Source organism: Delphinapterus leucas, chromosome 20 (assembly GCF_059928025.1).
Source record: "Delphinapterus leucas isolate spDelLeu-1000000601 "Yukka" chromosome 20, BTC_Dleu_Yukka2, whole genome shotgun sequence".
Taxonomy (NCBI): Eukaryota; Metazoa; Chordata; class Mammalia; order Artiodactyla; family Monodontidae; genus Delphinapterus; species Delphinapterus leucas.
In genome coordinates, this window is record NC_143148.1 from 15639979 (window position 1) to 15657988 (window position 18010).

An 18010-nucleotide genomic window follows, 5' to 3' on the forward strand; every position below is an offset into this window, starting at 1 on the left:
TTTTTATGGTTTTTTCCCATCCTTTTATTTTAAACCTATTTGTGTCTATGTTATTTAAAGTATGTCTCAGAAGACATACTTTTGAAGACAGAATATATTTCGAGTCTTGGTTTTTTACACATTTTAATAATCTGTCTTTTTGTTGGAGTGTTTAGTCCTGTTGTAGTTAGGGCTGCCATTTCACTCTTTGTTTTCTGATTACCTAACCTGTTTTATTTTAATCTTTTAACCATACTTTATATTTTAGTGGTTTTAGGTTCAGACAAAATTAAGCAGAAAGTACAGAGAGTTTCCATTTATGCCCTTACCCCTTGACACATGCATAGCTTTCCCTACTATCAATATCTTACACCAGAGTGGTATGTTGTTAAAATCAATGAACCTACAATGATATATCATTATCATCCAAAGTCCATAGTTTACATTAGGGTTCATTCTTGGTGTTACATATTCTATGGATTTTGACAAATATATAGTGACATGTATCTACCATTATAGTATTATACAGACTAATTTCACTGCTCTAAAAATCCTCTGTGCTCTGCCTATTCATCTCTCCCTCTCCTCTATAATATGTGGCGGTGGCAACCACTGATTTTTTTTAATTTTTTTTTTATTTTATTTTAATTTTTGGCTGCATTGGGTCTTCGTTGCTGAGCTCAGGCTTTCTCTAGTTGCAGCAAGCAGGGGCAACTCTTTGTTGCGGTGCGTGGGCTTATCATTGCGGTGGCTTCTCTTGTTGCAGAGCACAGGCTCTAGGTGCGTGGGCTTCAGTAGTTGTGGTGCACGGGCTTAGTTGCTGCACGGCATGTGCGATCTTCCCAGACCAGGGCTCGAACCCATGTCCCCTGCATTGGCAGGTGGATTCTTAACCACTGCACCACCAGGGAAGTCCCACCACTGATCTATCATCTCCATAGTTTTGCCTTTTCCAGAATGTTATATAGTTAAAATCGTATATTATGTAGCCTTTTCAGATTGGGCTTCTTACCTTTAATAATATGCACTTAAAATTACTCCTGGGCTTCCCTGGTAACGCAGTGGTTGAGAGTCCGCCTGCCGATGCAGGGGACATGGGTTCGTGTCCCGGTCCGGGAAGATCCCACATGTCATGGAGCAGCTGGGCCCATGAGCCATGGCCGCTGAGCCTGTGCTCCGCAATGGGAGTGGCCACAACAGTGAGAGGCCCGCGTACCAAAAAAAAAAAAAAAAAGATTACTCCTAACCTGTTTTTGTGCATCTGTTCCTATATCCTGTTTTATTTTGTGTCAAGCAGTACATTTTCATAATTTTTATTTGTCTTTTGAGTTTGTAGTTATATCAGTTTGCATTATTTTTTTTTGGTTGCTTTAGGGATTACAGTGTGCATCTTTAACTTAATCATGTTTTACTTAGAGATAGTACTGAATTACTTAAGGTAAAATATGTCAACTTGCAACATTGTATTTTCATTTATTGGCTTCCCCATGGTTTGTTTTTTTGTTCGCCATGTGTGTGATATTTATATTTGTAATAAATGGTGTTAGAATGCCTATTTTAAACCAAGGGTCTACAGCCCAGAGGCTAAAAACAGTCTGCTATGTGTTTTTGTACAGATTGTGAGTTTAAAATAGTTATACTTTAAATGTTTGAAAAACATTTGAAAAACATTTAAAACAGAATATTTCTGACCTACGTAATCAAAATATTTCTCACTTACGTAACTTTTATGAAATTTAAATCTCAGTGTCCATACATGAAGTTTTATTGAAACACAACTTTGCTCATTCATTTTATATACTGTCCATGGTTGCGTTCATACTGAAACAGCAGGAAGTGTTCACCAACCCCTGCTTGAAACACTCATGTTTTTTAAATAAGGAAGGAAATGAATATTTATAGTCTTTTATATACAATTTTTCTCAACCTCTTCATTCTTTCCTAAAGACCTTGTTTACCATCTGATGTCATTTTTACCTTCAGCCTGAAAACCTTTCTTTACCATTTTTGATAGTACAGTTTTGCTAGTGATGAATTCTCTCAGATTTCTTCTGAAAGTAGCTTTATGTTGACTTTATTTTCAATAGGTAATTTTGCTCAGTACAGAATTCTTGGTTGATGTTCTCTTTGGCTTTTAACAGTTTGATTAGGATTTACTGAGTGTGGTTTTCTTTTGTTTTTATCCTTTTGGGGTTCATTAAGCTTTTTCAATATGTAAGTTAAGTTTTGCTTACTTTGAATGTGTTAGGCCATTATTTCCTTAAAAATTATTCAGACCCTTTTTTTCTCCCTGTTTTTCTGGGACTCCAATTACACCTCTGTTGGATTACTTTGAAATTGACCCACTGCTCTCTGTGGGTCTATTCATTTTTTCTTTTTCTTTCCTTTTCTATTCAGATTGATTAATTTCTGTTGATCTAGTTATATATAGGCATACCTAATTTTATTATGCTTTTATTTCACTTTGCAGATATTTCATCTTTTACAAATTGAAGGTTTGTAGCAATGCTGAGTTTAACACAAGTCTATTGGTGCCATTTTTCCAACAGCATTTGCTCACTTCATTTCTGTCACATTGGCTATTCTTCAGTATTTCAAACTTTTTCGTTATATTTGTTATCATTTGTGATCAGTGATCTTTGATGTTAGTATTGCAAAAAGATTACAACTCACTAAAAGCTCTGGTGATGATTAGCACATTTTAGCCATAAAGTATTTTTTAATTAAGGCATGTTCATTGTTTTTTAGACATAATGTCATTGCATTTAATAGACTACAGTAGAATGTAAATGTAACTTTTATATGCACTGGGTAACCAAAAAATTCATGCGACTCACTTTATTGCAATAATCGTTTTATTACAGTGGTCTAAAACTGAATCTGCAATATCTCTGAGGTATGCCTGTATTTACAAGGTTACTGATTGCTCCTTTTTCTATTTCTAGTCTGCTACCTACATAGTGAAATTTTCATTTCAGTTACTGTACTCTAGAATTTTCACTTCGTGCTTTTTTAGCAGTTTGTGTTTCAAGATTCCATGCCAGGTTTTTCATTACTTCTTTAGATACATTTAGAACAGCTGTTTTGAAGCCTTTGGGGCAAAATCCAATACCTGGGTCCACTAGGAATTAGTTTCCATGAACTTTTTCTGAATATGGGTCATATTCCCTCTCTTCTTTTTCTGATTTGTTTTGTTTACATGTCTAATTTTTGCTAGAAACCAGAACGTCATGAGTAATATAGTAATCTGAATTCTGTATGTCTGTTTTTCTGAGGATTATTGTTTTTTGTTGTTCTAGCAGACGATTAACTTGCTTGGAATCAAACTTCAAACTCTGCCCTCCCTGCCCCTCCACCTCCACCCCAAGTGTGAAGCAGCTGATAGCTAGGTCCCTTAAGCTCCCACCTGCTGCTTTTTACCCTGGTCCCATGATGGGAGGTAGATTTCCACTGTGTTCATGTACTTTAGCTCTCAAAGAATTTGGTATATATTTATACTTAGATTTGGGGCCTGACTTTCTACATTCTCTTTCTTTCAGTGTTTCACCCCTTATACTTCCTGCTGCTTTTTGTTAACTCCAGCTTCTGACACCTCAGTCCATTAAGGCTTCAGTTTTCTTCTGCTTAAGCTATGAGCAGGTTGTGGAATGCTGTTAATCAAAAATGCAGAAATCTCCAAATCTCACTAGGTACACTTCTGTTTTTCAAAACTCTTTCCTGGTGTCTTTCTGTTTGCTCTTTTTTAAGCCTCCTGTTATCTCTCTAACAATTGTTTAGTTTAACTATCAACCTGGAGTTATGGCAGAGTTTATACTCAGATTTGGGGTCTCATTTTTCCTGTAGTTCTCTCACTTCCAGAATTTATCGCTAAATCTCCAGCTCACCTGCCAGCCCTCAATTCTGTCCCCTGTCACCTTTGAGGAAGCTCTTCACCTGAAGAGCTATGGGCTTTGGGGTACCTTCATGCAAAAAAGCCACAAACCGGGCTTCCCTGGTGGCGCAGTGGTTGAGAGTCCACCTGCCGATGCAGGGGACATGGGTTCATGCCCCGGTCTGGGAAGATCCCACATGCCGCGGAGCGGCTGGGCCCATGAGCCATGGCCGCTGAGCCTGCGCGTCCGGAGCCTGTGCTCTGCAACAGGAGAGGCCACAACAGTGAGAGGCCCACGTAACGCAGAAAGAAAAAAAAAAGCCACAAACCTAACAATTCTTACTCATTGCTGCCTTTTAAGGATAAACTCTCCTCCAATTTTTGCTTGACCAATTCACTCTATTATTACTGGATGCCCAAAGTCACTCCCATGCATTTTAAAACTATATTCTTCCTGCATAACACATTAATCTTGAAAAGGAAAAAATTTACCTCCTCAGTGAAGCCTGAAAAATTGTTCTGCCCTTGTAATACATTGTTATCTTGTACATACTTCTGTTACAGTACCCATAACACCTTCTTGTAGATTTGTGTTGACACATACTTTCTTGAAGGTATGTGTTACATGCTTTGAGGTTGTAACTTCTTGTGAACAGGGACAGCATTTTGTATATCTTGGCACCCTGGTAAACGAGTCCAATTTGGGGTTACAAAGTGACTTCACAATAAACATTTTTAGAATGAGTTATTAAATAAATTTGGTGGCGAGTACTTCTACCTTGATTTTTGTTTCCCTTACTATTTAAATCACAAAACAAGAAAAATGGTAGGCATTCTTTACAAGTTTTCATAAGAATGCCACAAAGGAACAGGATCAAAACTAGTCTCCAATTTCTCGTCAATTTGTTCTGATCACAGTCCCAAACCATTACAGGGATCAGTGTCATTCAAAGATGTGACTGTGGACTTTAGTCAGGAGGAGTGGCAGCACCTGGATCCTGCTCAGAAGATGCTATACATGGATGTGATGTTGGAAAACTATTGCCACCTCGTTTCTGTGGGTAAGAAAAACTCTCTTTGAAACTTTCAGTAGCATGCATTTCCTTTCAAGATGCCTAAAATATGTGTGATCTTGATTTCAGGGATAAGAGGTGATGCATTCTTTTTGGTTGACAGAAAGGATTATTGTGTCTTCACTTGCATAGTGCAAGGTGTTAAATTTACTGTTACACAAAGGAGTATCTTAATTTGCAGTACTGAAAATTCACCTTATTGATTTTTCAAAGGTATTGACGCCTAAGTAACTTAATCCAAATCTTCCCTTAATCAGGGTGTCACATGACCAAGCCTGACGTGATCCTCAAGTTGGAACGAGGAGAAGAGCCATGGACATCATTTACAGGTCATACCTGTTTAGGTGAGTTTCTGACTTGCAGGCAGATGAAATCTGTGGAAAATAAATTTAAAGTGGTCATGTGTTGGGTGACACCTTTGAAATATTTTGGTAGTGTCTTTTTAAAGGTTCCTAACTGTTGAAATGACTATTGTGCCTGCAAAAAAATTAAATCACTTTCAAATGTCACTCTCCCTATATAATAGACTTCCTTAGTTTGCTTGGTGTTATCAAAGATAGTTGCCACTCTTAATCAAAATTAAGCCTTCCTTCTTTTAGATCTCTTTCCTTCCTTCTTATAGATCTTTTTTCTTGATTTGTATCCTTTTTTAGCTTTCTTGGTCCCTTATCTTTTAGCCATTGAATAGATTTCTTTTAGGCATTTTTAAATCTATCTTTAAGAAAGAAAAAATTCTTGGCTAATATTTCTCTTCTTAGTTGCTTTTTCTTTCCCTTTCTTTTATAGTATTTCAGATTTGTTTGCTATGCTAACTCTAAGTTCCCATTCTCACCATGAGTCTAGCTATTAATTTTAAAGCTCACTCACCTTGGCCCAGACTGATAATTCCATAGTTACCATTTTCTTCCATTAAACTTTCATGGTTCATTGTTATATGGCTGATCATCTTTCCTGAAATCATCCCTTGGTTTGGGTAAAACACTGAATCATTCTTATCCTGATTATCTAAGTGATTATTTATTTCCAGCTTACTCTGTTTTTTTTTTTACCACTCTGGCCATATTGACTGGAACAGTGCCTCATACATAATAGTCACAGAACTTTTTTTTTTTTTTAAAGGTATATTTCATTGGACTCTCAGTCTTATTTCTCTAATTTGTCCTCAAGAGATCTACCTTTCAATTATATTAGTCTCATCCACTCTCAGAACTTAAGCTCCTTGTTTTATGTGGAGAACCTCTAATACCAACATACTCGGCACAGTCCTCCCACCTTCACTCCAGTCCTTCACAAGTTCTGCACTATGATGCCTCACCTCTTTTGTGACAATAAGTTGAAAATGAAAATCACCAACTTTCCTAGCTCCTAAATTCGTTCCCATTTAACTATTTCCAAATTATTTTATTACTGCCATGATACCAGCTTGATTGTCTCTGTCATAATCTCTTGTGGATCTCTTCACAATTTGTGTTTATCAGCCCGTGAAATATATTTACATCCTCCCATATTTTCATTTTTTACTCACATCATACAAAATGACGACTACCTTATTTAATGTCTTGCATACGGTAATTACAATTTGTTTTTGCCATAATTTTTGTCCTAATTTTTTCAATTTATATTGTTAACTTTCCTGACAAGCTATATCATCACTTGTTCCCCACTACTTATTATTATAGGAAATTGAAATTCTCCTTCATACAAGGACTACTATAATAAGCCCTCATCTGGTCTTTTCAACTTTATTTCTCTCTTTTGTGGAAAATGCTTGCTAATTTCCACTTCATCTAGTCTCCTAAATGTTCTCTATACATGTAGGGTCTGTCATGATATCTGTACTTTTCATTGTGTTCACCCTTCTGTATAGTGTATATCTTTGAAGACTTGAGATTTCTTCTCCTTTCTATTCCTTGACTACTCCCCAACATATTCACCTTTCCTTTTCCTGAATTTCCATGCTGCTTACTAACTGTAACATACACAGCTCTTGGATGTTATATAATTTGATACTTGATTGTACATTGTTTATGCTTAAGGATTCTTTCTTTCAAAGATAAGATCCTCTGTATCTTCTTTGCTATAGTATACAACATTTTAAGTAGTCAGTAGTTTGCTTCATTTTCTGTTTATGGAGCTGTACAGGGGAGATCTCTTTTTCCTCCATTCATAAAGTATGTACTGATAAGTCCTTTCAGAAGTACTTGCTCAGGCCATGGTTCTGTACATTCTGATTCAAATGGTTGGATTCTAACAAACACTACCTATCTATGATATGCAGTGTTAATGAACTCAGAAGAGTACAAAGGCGATAACCAACAAAGTATTCCTTTATGAGAAAGGATTACTGTTAAAGTCTGCATTTTTCATGAAATATTTATGACACAGTGTAAGCTTGTAAAAAGATTTGTTAAAATTCTTTTTCTAGACCATAATTATTTTCAAGTTATAAAGAAGTAATAAATAAAGTGGTGGTGGGATATATGTGAAGGGTTTTGATATCATGGAGTAGTAACATTTTCTTGAAGATTATCTAAATATGATTAGAAATAAGACTGGAAGGCAAGTCAACTGATTAAAAGAACATGAGCAAAAGCATGTGATTAGGGATAAGGGAGGTATTTATAGGGCAGTAAATATTAGGCTTTGATTGTTATGGGTGAAATTTTTCAGATATGTGGACAACCCTGAAAACTTGTTTGAATATAAAAAGTAAGTCTAGGTAATGTAAAGTTTTGTTTACAGGAGAAATTCCTTGTATGTTAGTGTTGTGGGTAATGGACTCAAGGAAGAAATAGATTTTTGAACCTAGATTTAACATTGTTTCTCTAGATGTGGATGATTGCAAAGCAAAAGAGTCAAATATAGTTCTAAATTTATAAGAGAAATAAAGGTTAAGATTAATGAGTGATTTAGAGCCAGAGTGAACAATCTTTCTGGTCCCCCATATGGAAAACTGGAGTTAAGAATGTTACTGTATTGGGGAAAGACTTGAATCTTTCTTTAAACCTCTAAGTTAGCACTTAAAAAGAAGAATAGTTATAATTAATGATCATGAGAGTTTTGTTATTGAACAATTCTGAAAGAAAATAATAACAACAGCAACCTGAATACACTAGTGAACATACCCCTAGTCTGTTTTAAAGTTCCTGTTGGAAGTGTTTTCCTAGTATTTCCCTCACAAGAAAAAATGATCCCCAGCTATATAGAGGATTATAAACACTAGGAAAATAGTTGATGCTTAGAAAGATTTATTGGTGGGTGTGTGGAAAGAGGGTGGTGGAACAACTGGAAATATTTTACCTTACAGTCTAGGGATGAATATTTAAAAGTATAGGCTCAGGGGGATTCCCTGGTGATCCAGTGGTTAGGAATCCACACTTCCGCTGCAGGGTGCACAGGTTCAGTCCCTGGTCAGGGAACTAAGATCGCACATGCCACGTGGTGCGGCATAAAGAAATAAAGAAATAAAAGTATAGGCTCTGATCTGTGTCCTCCAAATGCCTTCCTCTAAAATTTTCCCTGAACAAACTTTTCTGCTAATTTTTCTTGTTCATCCTACTTAAATCTTAATGCTCTTGAAAGGTTCACTTCATTGCCTCTGAATCCACCTATCCAAGCATGAATTCCTCTTCCACTATTCTTTTGTCTCTTCTCCTTACTGCTTCATGTGTTTGTTTCACTTTCTGTATGAAGTTCTGGTGCAAAATGCAAATGTTACTAGTGTTCATTACTTATTTTTCATCTTTTTCCACACTGAGGCAGAGTTTTTAATTTAGGTTCCATGTCTTTTCCCAGGCAAGGAATAATTTGTCCTTGGTCTTTTTTGGCCTTATGTACTAGACCCTACTACAATTCCTTTCGATAGCAAATATGTGAAGATTCACAAATTGTTATTAATTATATTCTTTCCTAGAAGAAAAGTGGAAAGCTGAAGACTTTTTAGTGAAATTCAAGGAACAACAAGATAAATTTTCTAGATCAGTTGTATTAATCAACCACAAAAAACTGATTAAGGAGAACAGTAGTGCATATGAAAAGACATTTACTTTAAGCAAAAACCCTATTAATTCAAAAAACCTACCTCCTGAATATGACACTCATGGAAAGATTTTTAAAAATGTTTCAGAATTAATCATCAGTAATCTAAGTCCTACAAGAAAGAGACTTAGTGAGCATAATGGATATGGGAAATCACTCCTCAATACTAAGCCAGAGACAGCTCACTCTGGAGGCAAATCCCATAATCAGTGTGGTAGGGCTGTCAGTCATAATGAAATGATTATGCAATATCATGAGATAGAAACTTCAGCACAGTCATTTGGATATAATGACTGTGAGAAATCCTTCCTTAAAAAAGGAGGCCTAATTACACATAATAGAGCTTACAGAAGGGAAAAACCATCTGAATATAATAAAAGGAGAAGAACAACCAATATTGAAAAAAAGCATATATGCACTGAATGTGGGAAGTCCTTCTGCAGGAAATCAGTATTGATTCTGCATCAGGGAATTCACACAGAGGAAAAACCCTACCAATGTCATCAATGTGGAAATTCATTTAGAAGGAAATCATATCTCATTGATCATCAGAGAACTCACACTGGAGAGAAACCCTTTGTTTGTAATGAATGTGGTAAGTCCTTCCGCCTAAAGACAGCCCTCACTGATCATCAGAGAACACATACAGGGGAGAAATCATATGAATGTCCACAATGTAGGAATGCCTTCAGATTGAAGTCACACCTCATTCGTCATCAAAGAACTCACACAGGAGAGAAACCATATGAGTGTAATGACTGTGGGAAGTCTTTCCGCCAGAAGACAACACTCTCCCTACATCAGAGAATTCATACAGGAGAGAAACCCTATATTTGTAAAGAATGTGGGAAGTCCTTTCACCAGAAGGCAAATCTTACTGTACATCAGAGAACTCATACAGGGGAAAAGCCCTATATTTGTAATGAATGTGGGAAATCCTTCTCTCAGAAGACAACCCTCGCTCTTCATGAGAAAACTCATAATGAAGAGAAACCTTATATTTGTAATGAGTGTGGAAAATCCTTCCGCCAGAAAACAACCCTTGTGGCACATCAGAGAACACATACAGGGGAAAAATCCTATGAATGTCCTCACTGTGGGAAGGCTTTTAGAATGAAGTCATACCTCATTGATCATCACAGAACTCACACAGGAGAGAAACCATATGAATGTAATGAATGTGGGAAATCCTTCAGTCAGAAGACAAATCTCAATCTACATCAGAGAATTCATACAGGAGAGAAACCCTATATTTGTAATGAGTGTGGGAAGTCTTTTCGCCAGAAAGCAACCCTCACTGTACATCAGAAAATACATACAGGGCAGAAATCCTATGAATGCCCTCAGTGTGGGAAAGCCTTTAGCAGGAAGTCATATCTCATTCATCATCAAAGAACTCATACAGGAGAGAAACCATACAAGTGTAATGAATGTGGGAAGTGCTTCCGCCAGAAGACAAATCTCATTGTACATCAGAGAACTCATACAGGGGAGAAGCCTTATATTTGTAATGAGTGTGGTAAGTCCTTCAGTTATAAGAGAAACCTTATTGTCCATCAAAGAACTCACAAGGGAGAAAACATGGTAATGCAGTAATAAATGATGTGATTTCTTTGTGAAGCCTTTCTAAGTTATTGTAAAACTTTAGTTTTTTAAAAAAGCATGCTTAACGTGTGAATAAGGTAATTTTAATCACAAATGTAATAATAATTAACTTAATGTACTATACCACATAACTATTTATCTACTGTTTACTAGCATATGAAATGGATATGATCGTTGATATGAACTCTTATCAGCAATGAAGCTAATTTTTTACGTTTTCAAGTTCTCCTGCTGACTCAGTTTATTTTTTTTAATTCTTATATAATACATGCAGAAGCAAGATACAAAGTGGTTTTAAGTATCAGTCTCCATAAGAGGAAGAAATTATGAAGTATATTTCTCATTGCACTCTGTGGAATAAAAGTTGTTACTTCCCCAAAGATTACCACTTCCCTGGCTTTTAACATGAAATAGTTTTTGCATGTCTTTAAACTTTATATTTTATTATACATTACAAATTTTTTGTCTTGTTTCACTCAACATTTTAAAGATTCATACATTATTGCATGTGGCAGTAGTGTATTCATTTTCATTCTGTATACTCTTCCATTTTAAGAATATACTGCTATTTATCTATCCTCTTGATGGATATTTGTATTTTTTATAATTTTGTGTTGTAATAAAAATACTACTATAAATATTCTTGTATATGTGTGTGTGTGTATTTCTGTTGATTTTATATGAAGACTGGGATTACTCAGTCCCAGGGTGTATGTAAAGTTTGTTCAGTTATGTTAGATACTGCCAAACATCTTTCAGACCTTTCTCAATGTGAGATGATTCAATTTGGAGAGTAACAGCTCTGTAATTCAAGTGGAGAAATGTCATTCAACTGGAGAATTCCTACTAAAAAGAAATCTTTATAATATTATAATTGTGAGAAGGCTGTTAGTCATGAATATATAAATGTAATAAATGTAGAAAGACCTTAGCTGTGGCTTAAACCTTACACAAAATCAGAGAATTCATATTGGAGGGCATCCTACAGTTGTCATGATTATAGGGGTACTTTTAGCAATAGCTTATGTCTTAGTCACCATCAAAGAATTTATACTAAAGAAAAGTTAAGAAGGAACATAGATGAATAAAATTTGGGAGTATAGGAGTCTATTCCCTTTAATAGAATTATGAAAAAAATATATAAGTAAGCCTATGTATAATATAATAAGCCTATGTAAAGTAAGCCTTTTATACCTTGATTTATCTCACAGGAAATGTGGGTCTCGAAAATCCCAAATGAAAAATCACTGGAGATTTTGATGTGTGAGAGTCAGAAATCTAAGATAATACCATCTATAGCACCTTTTGAAAATAGTAAGCTCAACAGCAATTTGAACAGTGTTACTAAAGGCCCTTCTTGAGGGGGATTATTCATAACCAATATTCATAACCATACATGAAGTTATTGTAATAAAATTCAGTAGAAATTTAAATAAACTGTTTTTCCCCCCAATTCAGTAGAACTGTAAACTGTATCTAAGTAAGTAGGAAAATAATTGATAGTTCAAGTATCTGACATTAAAAATGTACAACAGGCCGTCTGGCCTATAGAAAGGGGCACCAACTGCCAGTGGATTGTAAATGGAAACATGCTTGTCATTCCTGGTCTTGCAGATGATTTCAGAGCAGAAAAAGAACAGTGGGTGATGAAGCAAATCAGACATGATAAAAATTTAGACTTGAAAGGGACATACGATAAAAGATAAAATGCCATGTCTGACTGGACAGAACTTTGAGAAATATAGCCTTAACTAATAGTTATTATTTATGTTTAGAGTTTTTTTTTTCTAGTGTGTAGGCAGGATGAACATATTAGAATAAAATAGCTACAACAAGTAAGATTACAGGATCTATATTCAGAGTTATGAGAACCTAGAAATTATTTCATTTGAATAAATCTGTGTTTGTAGATGAGTAAAAATATATGCTAACGATGACGACTACCAAAAGAACTGCATTCACAACCAAGGATGCAAGCCTACCTCTTTTTCCTGAGTATGTAGTGAGTTGGAAGCAAAACCCTCCACCAGCAAAAAGATTTTTGACTCACTGAAGGCTAGGATGATGGTTAGCATTTTTTAGCAATAAAGTATTTTAAAATTAAGGTATGTACATTGCTTTTTTAGACAATGCTATTGCACACTTACTGTAGACTACAGTATAGTATAAACATAACTTTTATAGTATAAACATGACACACTGGGAAACCACAAAATGCATGTGACTCACTTTATTGTGATATTTGCTTTACTGTGGTGGTCTGGAACCAAACCCACAATATATATGTGTATTATATATGTATATTAAGGCCACGTTATGACGGACAACGTATAGTTGGGGTTTTTAAGAACTTCCAGTTGGACAATGTCTTAATACTGGTTTTAAACCATTTGTATTTAATGTATATATACTGATATTGTTGGGCTTTAGCTCTAACATTCTTTCCTATGTTTCCCCTCTATTTTTAATTCCTGTTTCCCTTTCTTGCTTTCTTTTTCATTTGAATATATTTTATTATTCCATTTTAATTTATCTATTTAGCTTTTTACTATTTCTTTGTTTATTTTCTTTAGTGGTTCCTCTGGGGATTATAATACACATAATATATATAATTTACAATATACTTTGAGTTAACATTTTAGTACTGCATGTTGAATATGGAAACCTTACCACCATATTTGTCCCTTTTAGCCTCCCCTCTTTATATTATGATTATCATATTTACTATATCTACATCTATTACAAACCTCATCAGAAAGTGTTATACTCCTTGCTTTTTATCAAGTAAATATTTAAATTATTTTTAAAAACCAATAATTTTATTATTTATTCAGCAATTTGCCATTTCTGTTGCTCTTTACTTATTTCTGAAGTTTCAGGTTTTTCTTTGATATCATTTCCCTTCCATCTAAAGAGCTTCATGTAGCATTTCTTTTACAGCAAGCCTGCAAGTAACAAATCCTCTTTGTTTCCCTTTACCTAAGAATATCTTTTATTTACCCTTCATTCCTGATAATTTTCACTGGATAAAGTTTGGGGTTGACATGTCTTTCCTTAAAGCACTTAAAAAATGTTGTTCCACTATCCTTTGGCCTTCATACTTTCTAATGGGAATTAAGGGATTGTTCTCCTATATGTAATGCATCAATGTTCTCTGGAAGCTTTTGAGATTTTTTTTCTTTGATTTTCAGCAGTTTGGTTATGATGTGTCTCAGCAAAAGTTTCTTTTAGTTATCCTTTTTGTGGTATGCTATATTTCTTGAATCTGTAATTTTAAGGTATTTTACCAAACTCGGTAGGTTTTCAACCATTGATTCTTTAAATATTTTTTTCTTCATGGCACTCCATTTTGTTGCTGAGCCCATCAAGTAAGTTCTAATTTTCACTTTTTCAGTTCTAAAATTTCCTTTTATACATCTGAAAATTATATAATAAAAATTTTTAATGTTTAATTTCCTTTTGGTTCTTTTTTTATAGCTTCTTTTTGTCTGCTTAGATATTCACTCAAGAGTTCACCTTTACTTCTTGGAACATGGTTCTAATTCTAATGTGGATCATGTCAGTATTGGTGTCTTTTTCTTTTCCATTGTGAGTTTTTAAATTGTCCTGTTTGTTTGTATGTGGAGTACATTTTTATTGTTTCCTAGACATTTTGAATGATTCTCTGAGTCTAGTTTAAATCCTATGAGAAACATAATTTAGGTTTGTCTTAGCAGGCAGTTTATTTAGATTCAATATGCAAGTTCCAAACTACTTTCTGTGCCCTGGGGTTCCAATGTCAATTCAGTTTTCAAAGCATTTGAAAATTGGCATTCAGTGTGCTTTATCTTTTATGTGCTTCACCCAGTACCCACTCTGAGACCTGGTTGATGGTCCACCTGGTTCAGTTCTCAAGGCCTTTGGTATGCTGCCTAGTGTCAGATCTACACATGTGCACCCTCGAGTTCATATAATACTTTAAGGGATCCCTAACTTGAGTTGCTCCTCTCCCCTATCTCACTAGAACTCTTTAGTTCCCAGAGTCCCCCTTCCTGGATCTAGTTAGAGCAACAGGGCTTTATTTAGCCTTCCCATTCTGCTGTGGCCTTCCCACAGCTAGGTCTTCTTCCAGTGCCAATGAGTGAGAGAATAAAGAGGAAAAAAGCAATGGGATTTCCTCCACCTTCTTCAGAACAGACTTCCACTAGTAAGATAGGATTCCCTTTCCTCAGGGTTTAAGTATTTGCTGGCAGCTGCTGCTACCACCGCCTACCCAATCCAGGACTGGAGCTTTCAGGACTAGTGTTTGCCTGCAGTGAGACCAGAAAGAAAAGAAAAACAACATGGATTTCTTCCACCTTCTCTGCTCCACAAAAACCCGTTCTCCCACTCTTCCAACTATAGAGAGTTTCTTATGGAGCTCTTTCCATCCAAGTTTGGCTCGCAGTTTTGGGATTCAGGTTGTTTCAGTCCAGACCAGCACATCACCAGATCAAACTTCCAACTTCTGGTTTCCTTCTCAGTCTGTCTGCTAACATTTACTTTTCAGTTTTCTCAGCTGCCTCATCCATTCTATGATTTTAGTTGCGTTCAGTGGGAGAGGCAGGGTGGAACATGCTAACTATCTTAACTGGTACTGCTTCTTTTTTTTTTTCTTTCCTTTTAAATTCTTGAGTTTGGATGCATCTTGCTTAAAGATCTGGAAATAGAGTGCAATCATGTGGTACGATTATGTCAATTTCTGAATGGTGACTGATAGGCAAAACAAAAGTTCTGCCTCTCAAGTTATGATTTCCTCCATGTTTGGTTTCATTTTGTTAATATTTTCCTTAGAATATTTGCATTAATATTCATAAGCCCATCTAGATCTTTTAGAAACTATCTTGATCCAGTGTTTAGACTTCTAGTATGAGATTGTAAAATTCTTTTAGAGATTATCCTTAGTTTTTACCTGATATTTAAGTATTGTTTTGTGTGTGTGTATGTGTGTGTGTGTGTGTGTGTGTGTGTAGTACGTGGGCCTCTCACTGTTGTGGCCTCTCCCATTGCGGAGCACAGGCTCCAGACGTGCAGGCTTAGCAGCCATGGCTCACGGGCCCAGCTGCTCCGCGGCATATGGGATCTTCCCGGACCGGGGCACAAACCCGTGTCTCCTGCATTGGCAGGCAGACTGTCAACCACTGCGCCACCAGGGAAGCCCTAAGTATTGTTTTAAAGAGAGGTTTTGGACCAGATTTTCATTTTCCTGCTATATGTATTGGACTATGCAGATTTCTACCTCATCTTGAGTCAATTTTAAAGAAAATACTTTCTGTATATAATATTACTGATATTTTTAAACTCTCCATAAATATATGTGTGCTACCTTATTAGTGCTGTCATATTTCTCACCTTTACATTGATCAAATTTATAAGTCTAGTTTAGATCAGTGTTTTTTCCACAAAAATAAATTAAGGAGGTTTTATTGCTTCTTCCATTGATTTCCAATTTTAACTGCATGAAATGTTTTCTTCTGTAGTTAGGTTAATTTGTTCTTTTTCTGGTTTTTTAGGTTTGATTACATCATCAGTTTTATCAAGTGTCCACTATGTGACAGACACTGTTTCAGAACTAGGATTATAATAGTGTAGTCACGTGGGGCAATGATGTTAATAGTTGAATGATGATGCAAAAAAAGTTCTGGCCCTATGTCTTGATTTCCCACATTTGTTAAAGGGTATTAGTGTTCTTCTAAGATGACTTTGGTCACCTCATACAGGTTTTGTTATGTAGCAACTCATTATCGCTCATATCTGAGTGGTATCCTGTTTTAATACTGGTTTTCTCTTTGAATCAAACAAATAAAATATAAATTTCCAAGAGGAGGTTAGAATCACTCCACAGATACTTTCTAATTGTAAGAATAAAAAAGAACCTTTAAAATGGAGAGAGTTGACAGTCGCCACCTTAACCATATGATCAAATTTAGCCTCATGTTATCAATATGTACCTTGATATACAATACAAAATACTTTGCATCATTTAATATTCTTGCAAAATTGTTTGATCCAAACTTAATCTTTTCTCTATACTTAGTTTCCAATGTAAATGGCAGAATTAATTAAATGACAACATTAGGAAACAAGAACAACAATCGAAAATATGGAACATCCTACAGGACAACTGCATGGACTCTAAGAAGAAAAAGTCATGGAAAAAAAAAAAGTGAAGAACTAAACTAGCCTAAAAGAGACATATCAGCTAAATGCAATTTCTGAACCTAGAGTTGACTCTAGATAAAAAACGAAAGCAAACAACTGTAAAGTCAATCTTGGGACAGCTGGGAAAACCTGAATGTGTGTCACGTGATATATTTTAGAAGATGTGGTTATAGTATGGTTATGTTGAAAATTATAGGAAGATAAACCAAATATGACAAACTTTTAGCTATTAAACTAGGTGGTGGGGGGCAGGGTGGTAAATACATGTCCATTGTACTTTTCTAACTTTCCTGTTTGTTTGAAAGTTTTCATAATGGCAACTTGGAAGGTTTACTAATGGACGGTTTTCTCTTTGTTATCCTTTTGATAATTTCTAATAAACTTTGAATTGTGAGAGGACAGTGTAGATTATGGGATATCTGTTTTTAGGAATTTATTAACAGAAAACTGCTTCATACCCTTTTCTACTTAAGCAACTAGGTATATTCTCAATATATATTTACAGCCACTAGTTCCAGAGTATTTATTCCAGCATTAGTTTCCTGATGCAGCTCAGCAGGAATGAAATTGTCTCACATGTTCTCTGTATTTTACTGGACTTAATTCAAAATCAGTCATCTGAGGTTGAATAGGAGAATGGGGGTGATTGGAGGCTCTTCTAAGTTCATTACCAACATAGTGTCTTTCTCTAAGAATTTGCTAATGATAATGCTATTAATTATCATCAGAACAACAGTAGTTAATATATTTGTCAAATAGTCTTATAAGGGTTTACACGTATTAATCCTCACAAAAACACAGGTATTGTCTTCACCATTTTACAAGTGAGGCACAGAAGTAATATATTGGTATATTGCTGAATATCTTGAAGATGATGATAGGCTAGGTATGTGATGTGACCAAAGGCTTTCTTTCAGTTCCACAACTGATAGATTAAGAGATTCTCCTCTAGTATAAGTTTGCTGGTATCCAACAGGAATTGAGTGGTTTTGATCTCAGGTGGCCTCAGCCTGCAGCAGCTTGAAGCAGGATCTCAGTTCCCCAGCCAGAGATTGAAGTCAGGCCGTGGCAGTGAGAGCACTGAATCCTAGCCACTAGACCATGAGGACCAGTGGCCAGTGACAAGGCCCTGGCTTGTCTGCTTTGTAGAAATGAATTTCAACAAAGAGACGGAAAGTAGTGAAACAAGTAAAGTATTTATTCGGGGGGGGGAAAAAAAGTACGTGTGAGTAGACACACAGGAGGCCTCAGAAAGAGAGCTGCG

General features: G+C 35.6%; 1 protein-coding gene across 3 annotated transcripts in view; it reads left to right on the forward strand.

The window, feature by feature from the left end:
* ZNF567 (zinc finger protein 567) overlaps nucleotides 1-16606 on the forward strand; it is a 36403-nt gene extending 19797 nt beyond the window's left edge. For 2 of the 3 annotated variants that reach the window (XM_022586269.3, XM_089902240.1), the window contains exons 4-6: nucleotides 4785-4911; nucleotides 5181-5267; nucleotides 8837-16606. In XM_022586269.3, coding sequence (XP_022441977.1) covers nucleotides 4785-4911; nucleotides 5181-5267; nucleotides 8837-10557 — 1935 coding nt within the window. In that variant the 3' untranslated portion in view covers nucleotides 10558-16606. The remainder of the gene's footprint in view (nucleotides 1-4784; nucleotides 4912-5180; nucleotides 5268-8836) is intronic. The other variant, XM_022586270.2, reaches the window with a different exon arrangement.
* Nucleotides 16607-18010: the final 1404 nt, after the last annotated feature.